This window comes from Lepidochelys olivacea (genome assembly GCF_965140295.1).
Source record: "Lepidochelys olivacea isolate rLepOli2 genome assembly, chromosome: 8".
NCBI classification, from domain to species: domain Eukaryota; kingdom Metazoa; phylum Chordata; order Testudines; family Cheloniidae; genus Lepidochelys; species Lepidochelys olivacea.
The window spans coordinates 54,302,408-54,316,176 of NC_140418.1; the positions used below are offsets into that span (position 1 = coordinate 54,302,408).

The 13,769-nt window shown below is 49.7% G+C and overlaps 1 protein-coding gene across 2 annotated transcripts; it reads right to left on the bottom strand.

Annotated features, from left to right (window-relative positions):
* Positions 1-2,707: 2,707 nt before the first annotated feature.
* On the bottom strand, positions 2,708-11,935 carry GLUL (glutamate-ammonia ligase). Of its 2 annotated transcripts, none has more exons than XM_084637546.1 (7): positions 11,791-11,935; positions 9,478-9,668; positions 7,944-8,105; positions 6,862-7,008; positions 6,209-6,336; positions 5,782-5,981; positions 2,708-4,340 (listed from the first exon to the last, which is right to left on the bottom strand). In XM_084637546.1, exons 2-7 carry the CDS (start codon positions 9,641-9,643, stop codon positions 4,022-4,024), a joined length of 1,122 nt encoding a protein of 373 aa, XP_084493672.1. In that variant the 5' UTR covers positions 9,644-9,668; positions 11,791-11,935; the 3' UTR covers positions 2,708-4,021. The 2 variants fall into 2 exon arrangements, with proteins under 2 accessions (XP_084493672.1, XP_084493673.1); XM_084637547.1 differs by having other exon boundaries at positions 11,782-11,903.
* Between the last annotated feature and the right edge of the window lie 1,834 nt (positions 11,936-13,769).

Genomic DNA, 13,769 nt, shown 5'->3' on the forward strand with positions numbered 1-13,769 from the left:
GGTGGCTTTTTGTCTGCAAATTCACGGTGCTCTGGGAGTGCTTACTCTGGGAAGGATGTTATTCGGCTGCTAGCTTTCCCGGGGGACAGGATGAGTCCTCATGGAAGATTTGGGGGGAATGTTCAGCCATGGGCTATTTTAAGGATAAGAGGTGATGGGAAAGACTCCATAAGAAATAAAAGTGGGATGTCAATATGGAGAAAAAGAAAATCTTGGCACTCTACATCTGTGCCACAATGGGCAGTGAGCTTGTCAGATCTCAAGCTTACCCAGGGTGAGGCCGGATCAGTGCTGGAGGGGAGATGTCCAATGAAATCCCAGGCCCTGCAGGACAGTGATGGGGGCAGGTGGGGGTGGGAGAATGCTTGGCAGTGCTAAGCCAACAGCCAAGATGGAGGGAGGAAGCACAAAGAATGGTGCTGGTGCTCCTGGTCACAGGGGTAAGGCTGAGATCATCACCACGCATGGTTGGTCATAGGACACCTGTGACATGTCTGACAAGAGCAGGAACATTACCCCAAATTTGAATTTGATCAAGAGTGTTAATCACTTTCTGCCACCTTAAAGCCCCTCTGCACAATTCATTCTTCACTTGTGTTGCTGGCATGTTCCCCCTCCCAGAAGTAGCTGCATGTTCAAAACAGGGGAGTGATCCATAGCATATCACACTAGCCCAAAACTATCACAAAGCACTGTGATCTATGGGTAGACAAAGCATCACATGCAGGAGAGGATTCAGACTGGCCTTTAATAACAACATGAACTTCTGTAGCATAGTTAACAGAGGACAGATCTGGTTTATGATTTAAGCCACAGGCCACTCATTAAGTAAGCAGCCTCCCCACGTTACCCGCACAGAAAAGGAGGGAGAGCTATTAAACTACCTTGTCCAAGGTCCTACAGCAAGTGTTTTGCACAGCTGGGACTAGAACTCACATTTCTGGCTCCCATTCCCTTAGCCTAGCGGCCAGCCCACACTTCCCTCCAAGGAGGGCCACCTACACTTTAATCTTTAAGTTGTGCACCCACAGCAAGGCCGCTGCTATGAAGGGTGGTTTTGTTTGTGGGAAGCCGCTGGGTTGTTTTAGGAAAGCAGGCGAGTCGGTGTTTAAGCAGAAATCCCCTCCACTCCGAGGAGTTACCTTTTTCACCTTTATCAGAGGATTCAGGTTGGGATTCCCACAGGAGCTGGGTCAGTCTTGGATTCCCAAATCCCCTTGAGATTTGCTTGGTTTGGGGCACATAACTCTCCTCTGCACCTGTGAGAAGCCCAGCCTTGCAGAAAGTTCCATGTCCACAGTGGAGGGCCTCACAAACCTCCAGCACACCAGAAAAAAACATGTGAGCTGTACTCTTCTCTCCTCAGCCAACCAGGGTTCCTTGGGGCTTGTAATGGCCAAGCTTCCCCCTTCCCAGGGCTGCCAGCATGATCAGGCCTAGTATGCCTCAGAGGTTAGAGTGACAGCCCATCTGAATCATGCATGCATGCCTTCTAGGAATAGGGTTGGGGTTTTTTTTGCTGGCTGTGGTTATGAAAGTCCTTACTGCCATCCAAGCTGTATGGGGCAAACACTTATTTTCCCATCCACTCATCTATTGAGGGACCTGGGTGGTCAGACCCGGATAGCCTGCTCTTATATTACTAGACGTCACTTTTAGGAACCAGGTGGCATCAAGACTACCACAGAACCCTGGATACAGACTTGCCCCATGCACGGAGCACCAAGGTTTCTCCAGTAACGTTATGTGAATTCTGTGAGAGCATCCCTACTAGAGGCTACCTGGCACAACTAGGAAAGGGGATGCTGCATGGAGTCTTCCTGGAGGGGGAAGCTAGAGGTCACTTTCAATACATGGACTCTATGGTTTTAGGAAGTGAGGCCCATCTCAAGTAGCATGGGAAGTTAAGAATGATAAATATTTGTCTAGAAAGATTACATGTGAGATGCCCAAAAGTGCTCACCCTTGGCTTAGTGGCTTCCACTAAAGTCAACAGTAAAATGCCCAAGATAGGAACAGAGGAAGACTAACATGGAGCATTTTTGAAAATCCCACCTTAGGAATCTGGGAAATGTGCAATTCTTTATCACAGTGACCCTGATCCCAAGTGAAACAGGCAGGATTTGCAGGTAGTCAGCACCAACTGGCCTTCTGTTTGGATAACTTTGAGGCAAGGCATTGCTACTAGTCCCAGGTTCCTGCATTAACCTCTTCTGAGAAGGGGGTTTGATTTGGTGGATTCTTTCAGGGGCAGACAATTAGAGGAAAACTAATGTGAACAATAGCAGGTCACAGCCCCATTTCAGGTACACAGATGCAGACATAATGAGCTGAATTTGGCCAAACGGCTTTGTAAAAATGTGTTCTTACATAATTGAATGGCTTCAGATTTTGGGAGGCTTTTTAAATGAAAATCCCACATCTGAGTTCCCCAGCTCATCTGGGGTGGGATAGCACCCCTACTTGGATTAAAGTTAATCTTTAATTAAAAATTATGTCATGCAATGAAACACACATCTGACCAAAATTGGCAATCCTAATCCCAGGAGTTCCTCCAGGCCAGCTATGGCGTTTTGCCCGGAGAACGAGCATGTGTCCAGGATTCCCCATCTCATCCCAGGAGAGAATAAATCCAGGCTGAAATCCCTCCAGATAGTTAAAAGCCCATGACGTGACATTTCAGAGGAATAAAACCACAGAGAGGAAGTCAGAATTAAGGTTTTTTGTTATTATAAAAGAAACTATTCGTAAATCCAAATGCAACGGCATATATTGGCACCATCCAAAATCCCGGAACATTTGAACCCACTAGGCATTCCCCTGAGAGAACTTAGGGGCAGCCTGGGGACAGCAGGGGAACAGAGCCCCTTCCTTAGAGTAGTCCTGGCTAGGTGGCAGGCAGTTTGTGTGCCAGGACATACCAACAGTTAACACTAATGGTCTCTGTAAACTGCACAACTTTAGAAACCCTAAAACATTATTAAAATCTAAAACTTGTTTCTTTTTATCAAAAGCTCGGCTTTAGTGATATGCTAATCCCACTGGAAAATAAAACACTCATGACCCCATTGCTAACACAATTAAGTTGACCAGCCAACTCATAATTTAGAACATCCTCCTTGTGTTTCAGCCCCGCTACGCGCTCACATCAGCTGGAGTTTAATTTACGATCGTTACCGCTAGCTTCCAAGTGCTGAAACGATGTCCTGCCAGGAATGGCAAAGCCACACTTCAAACCCTCCCCTCCTGGACACCCCGCCCCCCATTCTACCCTCTGCTCTAGCCCAGGCTGGAGTTCCACCTCCAACAGTACCTTCAGGAACCCCGCCTGCTCTAGCTGGCTGAGTTATTGGAACGTCATTTTTTTTTTTTTTTAAAAATTTATATATATAGCTTTTGTTTTTACATTTAAATATAAAAAAATACTACTCACTCTGTGTTATACACAGGAGATAGAGTGGCTTCCAATGACAGAGCAGGGAGGAATTTTGCTACCAGCTCCCACATTTAGCTGTGACAGTAGAAGGCAAGAAGACGCCCAAAAGTCTTCTCAAAGCCAGAGAAAGGAAATTTCCCACCACATGTAAGTGTGCAAAGGGGTGAGAATCTATCATAGCGGCTTTACTCCTTTCTCCCCTAATAACCCTAATCCAAGGGCAATTGGTCTATGGAGAGCTTAGTTATGTATGTTATCATGGGAGTTACTCTCTTGGGCAAAACCCATTACAGCCTCTTGTCCATTCACCTTCCTTCAGCCTATCACCCTGTGTCCATGGAAGCCACTGGGTCCTGTCAGACATACAGATGAATTAGACAAAACAGTGGTTAAAATTCTTCTCTAAAGCACACTCCTCCTCTCAAGCATCAACAATAAAGAGACATCGACAAGAACTAAATGCTCCCTCCCCCCCAACACAACACGAGTTACTGGGACACAAAGAAAGTGGTAACTTGTGCCCTCAGAATTACATCTAGAAGGGACGTTTGGGGGGTAGGCAGTGTCTGTCAGGGGGCAGTTCACTTAGTTCTTGTACTCAAAGGGCTCATCCCCGGTCTCGCTGAGAAGACACGTACGGATTAGTGCCTCTGTCACAGCATAAGGGTCGCAGTTGGCTGAGGGACGGCGGTCCTCGAAGTAGCCTCTCTTTTCTTGGCCCACGTTTCTGGGGATACGTATACTGGCCCCACGGTTGGCCACGCCAGCAGAGAATTCATGGATGCTGGATGTCTCGTGGAAGCCAGTCAGGCGCCTGGCGTTGTCCAGCCCCCCTTTTGGGTCGTAAGCACGGATGTGGTACTGGTGCCGCTTGCCGAGCTTCTCAATGGCCTCTTCTATATGCCTGGAGACAGGTGGGAGGTTGTGAGCCTTTGGCAAGAACACGGGCTGTGCTGCTCTTCACTTGGCCATGGATAACATTAGCCAAGTGGGAGAGTTCCTGCCTTCTCCCACGACCCACCCAAAACCACACAAACCTCATGTTTCAGTCCCTTATCTGCAAGCATTCCCATTCATGCTAGTACCAGCCATGGGCCCCTTCCTCTCATTGCTAGTGAGCTACAGTGGATTTAGGTTCCTAAAGTATCACTTCGTTACATGGTTCAAATCTTACTTCCCTACAGCCAGTTCCCCTGCATGTGGAGTTGGGTTTTGCCCCCTCCTTGCCTATTCTGGCCAGTGAGGCTCTCAGAATTTTTTTTTTTGGGGGGGGGGGTGAGAGGAGATCCCAAAGGCAGGCAAGACTCACTGACTGAAGTCAAAGAACATTACAGCTTGTGGGGGTGCCAGTTAGAACCAATAATTTGGCTGAGTTGCATTTCCATTAAATATGCCTGGTACAGCTTCCTTTATTCTTGGGAAGAGAGGTTGTGCTTTGACACGTTTTATTATTTCAGGAACTTATGAGTTCTGCAGGTGTTGTGATAATCTGAATGCACCAACTGAAGTTATGGGAGAGGAGTGGGCAGAGAAATGCCCAAATTGATCCTTAACAGAATTCCATTGTACTTGAAGAGTACAATCTGGTCCCTGAAAGTCCCAGACTCTCAAGTACAGTGGAATCTGTAAGCCAGTGGTCTAAGAATAGTCCAATCAGAATCTACTTTCAATATTCGGCCTTGTTTACAGTGAGGCAGAAATTCTCCCTCCTTTGGACTAGCACCAGGAATGCTTACTATAGACGGAATACAGGCCTTTTTACAGAGGTGAGTAATCCAGTGCTAGACAGTGGTAAGCATGGCTGCCCCTTGTTTATTAGCACTTCCACCATTGTTAGTGTTGATGGAACTGTACCAGTGTTAGACCACTACTGGGGGGAATTTCCTCAAGTCTTCAGTGCAGACAACCTCTGAGTGCAACAGCTACAGTGGGAAGGGAGTTCAGTACCTGTAAAAAAAAAATCTATAATCTCTGGGGTATTCAAGCCAAAAAATCTCTTGCATGGAGCAAGAGATGTTGCTATTCCTCTGGAAGCCAACTAGTGCCTCAAGTGCAGTCTCAGCTCTGTAGAAATCTTGCTGCTGTTGGTAAAGCCCACTTTCCCCCGATGAGCTTGCCAGACGGAGCATAGAATCCTAGAATCTCAGGGCTGGAAGGGACCTCAGGAGGTCATCTAGTCCAACCCTCTTGCTCAACGCAGGACCGATCCCCAATTTTTGCCCCCGATCCCTAAATGGCCCCCTCAAGGATTGAACTCACAACCCTGGGTTTAACAGGTCAATGCTCAAACCACTGAGCTATCCCTCTCCCCTAAATGCAACTAGCCCAGCTGCAGAGAAACTTACTTGAGGCCTCCTTCCTCCCTCATGGATTTGGTGCTGAAGTTGGTGTGGCAACCGGCTCCATTCCAATTCCCAGAGATGGGTTTGGGATCGAAGGACACGATTACCCCAAAGTCTTCACACACCCGATGTAGGATGAAGCGTGCAATCCAGAGGTGATCCCCCATCTCAATCCCTTCACATGGGCCCACCTGGAATTCCCACTAGAGAGCAGAGAAAAAAAACACAGAAATCATTGGCTCAGTTTGGTGAGGAACCATTTGCTGCAAGGTGCCATTCACCCCCTCTGCACCCTCCTGCACACTCAACGTTTGCAAAGCCCCAGGGTACATACTGACTGTAGCAGCAGGATTTAGCATCATGAGCTTCTGCATTGCATTGTTGGCCAGGGCCAGCTGACTGCAATGGCTGGTAAAACCAAAAGAGTTACCTGTGCGGGCATCACTTCTGCATTTGTTCCTCCAATTTTAACACCAGCATAGAGACATGCACGATAATGCGCTTCCACAATGTCTCTGCCATAGGCTTTGTCTGCTCCTACGCCGCAGTAATATGGACCTGCAGTGGCAGAGAGCACAAGAAAGGTGAACATAGTCTTCAGTGAACTCAATCACAAGCTATTTGAAGAGCACAGAGTATAGTTAGGAAAGGATTGTCAGAAGGCACAGGTCACAAGAAAGTCTCTATACCACTTTTGTTTGGGGTAGCGGAAGAACAAAATGCCTTCAGAGTGTGACTCCATTCAGAGTCGGTAGGTTTTGGGCTCCTGCTTCTGAAAACCCTGCCCAACTGGTCATATTTAAATGAATTGCAGACTAATGGAACTAACACTGGATATGAATCTGGTCTATATGTCATAAGATTACCATACAGTCTCTAAAAAGATTACTTTTGTTGCTTAGTTTTGGTCATTGTCAGCATAGCTTTTGGTGATCCAGTTTTAGCAACTCCTTGAATCTTTCGTCTCACTTTAAACATTTCCACTTAATCCCATTCATTACTGATCTATAACATTATGATTTGGGGTTAAATATTCATGAGAGCTCTCATTACTAGTTCAGACATTAGCTCTTGAAAGCTTACCCTGGGGCCCAGGGAAGCCATTGGAAGGCCAGCCAAATGGATGTCCATCTGTCCCAAGAAGAGTGTATTCCTGCTCCATTCCAAACCAGGGGATCTGGTTAGACACCATATCCATAATCCGTTTACAGGTGTGCCTTAGGTTTGTCTCTAGAATGAGAGAGAAGCACAAAGCTTATTAGCTCAGCAATGTTCTCGCCACTGGGCATCCCACTGGTTTTAAAAAAAAAAAGTCTGGTGAGCTGCTCTGGTGGAACAGCCCAGATCCTTATCCCACTATGGAAGCTATGACTTGCCAATGTATTCCGGACAAAGCCACTACCATACAGGCTGTCTGGGGGAAATCATTTCCCCACCCATACCTCTAGGGAAGCCCAGAAATTCAGACCCAAAGAGACTGCTCTGTCCCCACCATCATTAGCCAATGTAAAATCTAAGTGGTAGGTAGGACCGCTGGCCTTAAATATTGGGTGCTCCTATTGGTTGGTGGTGCCATCTTATGGACTTCCTTGTACTGTTCCAAAATGTTCTTAGTCTCCTGAACCATATGCTGGCAATCATGTGCCCAGAAGCTACTCATCCATGACCAGGCCTGCATCTCACACGTCAGAGGTTTTTGTTCCCTCAGGTTCACATTATCCGCTCCAATCAGTGATACCACTCAATTCACTTCTTTCCCCACTCCCTTCCATGCTGCCCCATGAAATGATTTCCCAGTCCCCAGATCTCTCCCAGCATTGGAGTTCCTCTTGAAGAGTCCTTCAGTATTTCCAAGCACTGACCCATGTCATACTCCCATCTACGTGTTGCCAGTGACAAGAGGGGCTAGACCAGAACAGTAAACATCTAAGTTTCTCCCTTGGTATTGCCTACTGCATCTTGTTTTCTTTATATTTAAGCTCTTCATGGCAGGATTATTTGTAGGTCTTGTACAGTGTTAATGCCTTAATGGTGCTTGGTAAAGTCTTCCATTAACTACTTTTTTACAGTTAGCCCTCCACCCTCCTCTACTCCAAGAGGCAGCAGACCTTCTCACCCCTCCCAGAACTATTGCAGCCACTCTTGGGGGAGGCACTGCACCACACCTGCTGACTTGCGGTTGTATTTTAAGACCTCACAAAGAACCAGCTTGTTGGGGTCCTTGCGGAAAGGGTCCCGGAACATGGCAGCAGGGAGAAGGTACATGTCACTGTTTGAACCCTCAGACTGGAAGGTGCTCGAGCCATCAAAGTTCCACTCAGGCAGATCTAGAGCAGGAGAAAAAAAAATTCACCCCTTTATGTTAACAGCTTTCCAAAACCGAGAGGAGTTCACCAGCAGATTCAGCACAACCATTGTGCAAAAAAAGATTGCTCGTTAAAGGACACTGGTGCACACACACTGTACTTTTTGCTGATTTTGCTCCCACTGAAAGATGGGTGAGGAAATTGCTCTTTGACACCCTGTGGAAAAACAAAAAGCTGGGACATCAGCAAAGTCCAATTCAGCTAACTGCACTGCAGACGTCCTTGACGAACACTTCCTATCTTGTACCCAACACGCTATGGTAAGATGAAGACCCAGATGGGTTTCCCTAGCCAAAACAAAGGAAGTCAGGGAGATGCTATAAGACAAAAGCAATGAGAAAGAGGGAATCCGGTGTCCTCAGTTGTCTCCAGAGTCCTGGACGGCCCTGAAACATGCTCCTCCACATTGATGCAACTGCACAGAGCTGGTGAAGGGAACCTTGGGAGAATGCACAAGGCCTAGAACTGCCTGAAGGGGGAATATCTTCAGTTTTTGTGGGGAGTGAACATCCCTTTCACACTACTTATGCCCCTCCAGTTGAGCATGGCTTAGGCCCCACCATTGAATACTGCTTTTGCAGGGTGACCACATTTAATTCCTTCACAGCTGCTTCAACTCTGCCCCCATTGTTATCCCCTTCCATGTGCTGTGGGTGCCAAACAAGCTGTGCCAGCCACTTCCTCGGTGGGCGGGGAGATAATTCTGATTGCTCATGCACAGTGCTTTGGTTTTATAACTGTCCTGGCCAGTGCCATGGCAACAAGTGAAGAAATCCAAATGCTATTATGTCAGTCGGGGCTGTTTGTTCTGAGACACACAAGCTCTTAATTACACTGGATAGATTATCTCCCCAGGGCCAGAAGAGGAGATTTACAGGTAAAGAGCCAGCAGGCTGGTAATACCCTGCAGACAGACACCCCTTTTTAGCAGACGGGGACACGTCACCGATTCCCAGCTCTACTTACACTCTGCCCCACAAGGAAAGGAGTGGTCTCCCAGATCTCCTTCCGCATCAGGAGATTATGAAGTGCATCTTGCTCAGCCTGTCCCCTTTCCCAAACACACGCTGGAGTGAGATGGGAGCTATGCACTCAATACAAAGAACTCGAGGGGTGGAATGCACTGACTGTCTCTGGTCCAGATTTCCCCCACGTGGGAGAGGCACCCTAACTCAAAAAGGAGCTTTGCCTTCCAACTGCACAGCAGTGTTTTGCAGCTCTGTGGTCAGATGCTCGACCCCAAGCCAAGCCCTATATTGCTGCAAACCCACTGGGTGCAACTGCTTGTAGTCCCAGCATTCGCTTTGCGTCAGTCACACACCTGCCCTCTTACCTTCAATGCTCTTGGGCTCTTGGTCCAGTGTCCGGGTTTTACAGCGCAGGTGCTCCCCAGTCCCATCAATCCAGATGTACATAGCTTGCACCTTTTCACCCTGAGGCAGCTTCATGTACATCTGCTTTATAGCTTTGCTCAGGTGGGAACTTGCGGAGGTGGCCATGGCTGCGGGGTGCGTTACTGGGGTCCTGCCAGAAGGGGAGGGAAAAGCCAACCATGAATATTTCTGTGCTCCAAGTGGGTTCTCACACCCATGTACAAGAAAAGGACCACCTGGGAGATCTTCACAGCTCAGCAACAGGAGAGAGATGTGTGTACTGAGTGTCCCCTAGACACTTATGCTAGAATATCCCAGACAGTGTCATAGCTGATTACACCAGTTGTGAATCTGAATACAGTAGATTACACTACAGGAAACAGACAGTGGATCAATACAGCAGTTCAACAACATGGTTTGGGACCAGCTACAATAATCATTTGGCTTCAAAGATTTCCTGTGATCTCAGGATATCCGAGAACTCATCTACTGAGGGGTTGGGTCCTGCCCTGGCAGCTGATGGACTTGTTCTTTTCCCTCTCTAGCTCTATGAGCATTAAAAGATCAACAGCCCCTCAGAAGGGCTCCTTGACTCCACCGTGAACTCTGCACTCACAAAATGCAATTTCAGAACATACATTTTCCATCACTGCACAGAGGTTTTGCCCACTTTAGCTTAGACAGGGCCTTCTGCAGTCCTTCCCATTCCAGTAAGGACCATTTGCCAGAGACAGCCCATTTCCAGACCATGTGATCTGAAGATATACAATACTGTTATCTAAGGAAGATGAGGGGCCCCTAACTACAGCCCAAGGCAAAGTAAGTAACCTTTGAACAGCAGAGACTCAAGAGGCCCCTCAGCCATGGAGCATCTGGAGGCAGGGAGAGCTGTAGCAGATTCAGAGGATGCAAGCTGAGGTCACTGGGGATCTTTTACAGCCCCCTGGCTCTGCATATTCGGGGAAAAAGCCCCTAACTCTGAGAAGTAGCTGCTTTGGCAGAAGACACTGTACTCCCTTGTCCCATATGAGGAATGCAGATTTGCCTCTGTCACACCAGCAGCTGTGCTGGGGGTCATGGAGCCCTGCCGGCCCTCGCCAATGCTATTCCAGCCTTCCCAGCAGGCCACCAAGTCGAGCCCTCTCTGGTACTCTCAGAAGCAGCCACCCCTCTGACCGGCACAGACAAGGATTTTGTTCAGCCCCTTCCCTGCCTTTATTTATTTCTTGGCAATAAAAGCAGCACTGCTTTGACTCCAGCCTGGAAACAGCTAGGGTCTCAGAACCAGCCTGCCTGTCCCCTACAACTGGCCAGAAGACAGACCACCCCCCAAGATACAAACCTCTCTGGAGTCTCCTTCCCCCTCGCTGTCACTTCATTTACTGGCCATTTGATTGCATGCCTCTACCGTGGCAGTCCAGGTTTGGCCCTGTAAAAGCTTCCAACTGAAGGACCCACTGCTGCCCCCCACGGCTTCTCTTTATGGTCAGCAAGAAATTTAGTCTATGGCTTTTTCCTCTCTTCACGCAAATCCCTCCTCTCCAGTTCTCCTTCTTTCGGAGCCTGCACTCCCAGTTTTTTAAGGAAACTGCTAAGGAGCCTTGTGCAGAGCAACTGGGAGAAGATCTTCTGCCCCAGGAAGCTCAGAGCAAAGAGAAGCCCCTTAGAAGATCTAGAACGACCTAGTTTCCTCCTCCCCTTTACAGAGCTAAATCGGAGCTGCCCCCTGGAGTGGCTGCTTCTGGGGCATAAAGCAGCTAAACACAGCAGCCTGGAAAGGGGAGCTATGCCGGTGTACCTGCCCCAGACACCATCAGAAATACAGGTACCACACACCCAGCCGTCCCTTTGTCGTCAGGGCAGGAATCGCCCTGCTCGAGGAATCGGAGACTGACTGGAAGCAAGACAATGAAATAGGGACAGACACTGAGAGGCATTTCAGAAAATGAAACACAAGATCCATCCTTTTAATACAGCATTGCAGACCCGAGCCCCGTGGGGGACCCAGCCCTGCGGCATATCTCTGCCGCTGTACGAGCGGCCTGGCAGACGCAGGGTGCACGGGTTTAAGAGGAGCGGGGCCATCCTCTAAGGGAAAGCAGCAAAACCCCACATTAAGCAAAGCGTCCTCCTAGCCCACCCCACTGCCTGCGAACAGCACCCCCCAGGCGCGGGGCGACAGCGCATTCCCAGTCCACCTCCCCCGCAAACCCAACCCAATCCATGGGAGAGCGCGGGCCGACATCCACCCCCGCCCGTGCTACCTTGCCTACCGAGCAGGGGGCGGCGATGCGGAGGAGAGGCCGGCCGGATGGCTGGGCGGGCAGACGGGCGAGTGCTCACTTCCCCCGAGGCGCTCCCATGCTCGGCTCTGGCGGCGCCGGCTCCCTGCCGGCCCATTTATCGGCTGCCCGTGCCGGCCCCCGGGCTGTCCGATTGGCTTCCTCCAGACATGAGCACGACACGATCAGCTGATGGGCGGCCCCTGGATCCCAGCCATTGGGCCGGCGAAGACAGGGCGAAGGGGGCGGGAGGGAGAGAGGCGGGCCGGGCCGGGCTGGGCTGGGCCGGCAGAGAGGAAAACAAGAGCGAGCTCCTGCGGGGCTGGGGACTCCGCCTTCTCCAGCGGGGAGAGGAAAACAAGCTCAGGGCGGCAGCGGGCGGAGAATGAGCCGCCTGCTCCTGCAGCCGCACACTGGCTCCTTTGTGCAAGCCTTGGCCCCTCTGCCGGAGCCTGCTCCCCCGGCAGCGCCTGCTGGAGCCCCGCGGGGCGATCCCGGGAGCGGTGTGGGCCGGGCCTCCCTGTGCCCAGTTTCAAAACGAAGGAGGCACCCCAGAGTCAGCGGCCCTGGGCCTCTGCTGGCGCTGCCGCCCAAGGAAGGTGCGGCTCGGGATTTGCATTGTAATTGTGGTAACAATAAAACTCTGTTTAGGGTGAAGTAACCCCCCCCCCCCTTCTCCCACTGGATTCCCAGCATTGCAAATCTCTGGTTGTCTGTTTACACACCCTGTGCCGCTCTTTTCTGGCAAGCAAGAACTCTCCCCAGTCACTTGGTGCCCCTGGGGAGGGAAAGGCCAAGCCGGGTTTAGAAAGCAGGGGGAGGGGGTTATTTTTTCCCTCTGACGGTTCTTGGAAAGTGGGGACAGGATCAACTCTCCCTTCTTTCCAAAGCGTTTATGTTAACAGCTGCCCTTTCTTTATATAACTGCATGCACAAAAACAAGCCCTGCTCGTTAAGCAGGGCAGAGAGGGGAAAGCTGCCGAACTAGGGCACCCATAGTTGGCAGGGGTAGGGGGTGCCAGCTGAGTACCCAGCTTTCCCCCCTGGCTATACAAAAACAACGGAGCTTTGAGCACATTTAATTTAATTTCATATCCTGGCTAGGCAGGGAGGAGGGGAAATGGAGTCAGCAGCGACCAGGAATTCAGGGAGGCTGACATCCTAGGACTGGGATGGCAGGGAAGCACACAGTGGTCGGTATGGCCTGCTAGAAGGGCTGGCCAGTATTTTTCCATCCTGCGAATGGTCTCTTCTCCCACTTCTGCTCTGCCCTCCTCACTTTCCAGCACATTCATAAGAATCAGGATTCAGAGGCCACTGCAGTGCACCATTTGCATTCAATTTGCCTATCCTTCCCCATCACAAGAGGCACTGGGGCTGCTCCCTGGATTGCTTTAGAATAATCTCAGAATGTGGGGGGAGAGAAGAATGAATTTCCTTAGAAATCCAAACCCTGCAAGTACAAAGGCTCAGAGACCTGAACTTCACCAAGATTCTCGCCTCCAACCGTCCCCGGAAATGAGCTTTTCAGCACAAACACTGCTCTCACTTCTCTCAGCTCCTACCTATTTCAAAGAGGAAATCTGATTGCCACTGCTCCCTGCTCTCTGGGCATCCAGGGGGCACTCTCAGCAAGGTGGTGGCAGGTAAGATGGCACTGCACATCCCTAGTGCTTGTTGTAGTCAGAGGCGACCAGATCCTTGGTGGGTACGAAGTGAGATAGTATCACTGAAGTTTATGGAGCTGCGTCAATTCACAGGTAGTGTGTCCCCCTTAACAGCCCAAATTCCTCCTTGGAAAAGGGGCGGCAGCATTTACACAGGGAACCAATTATTTTGCATATCAGCTCACACGGAGGGCAATACAAGCATGTTACTTCCCCAGGGTTAGTCCCAAGGCTGATGTCTATATACCCTCCCCATCAGCTGAGTAAGAAATAGGTACACATCATGTTTCTTTAGCATTTTGG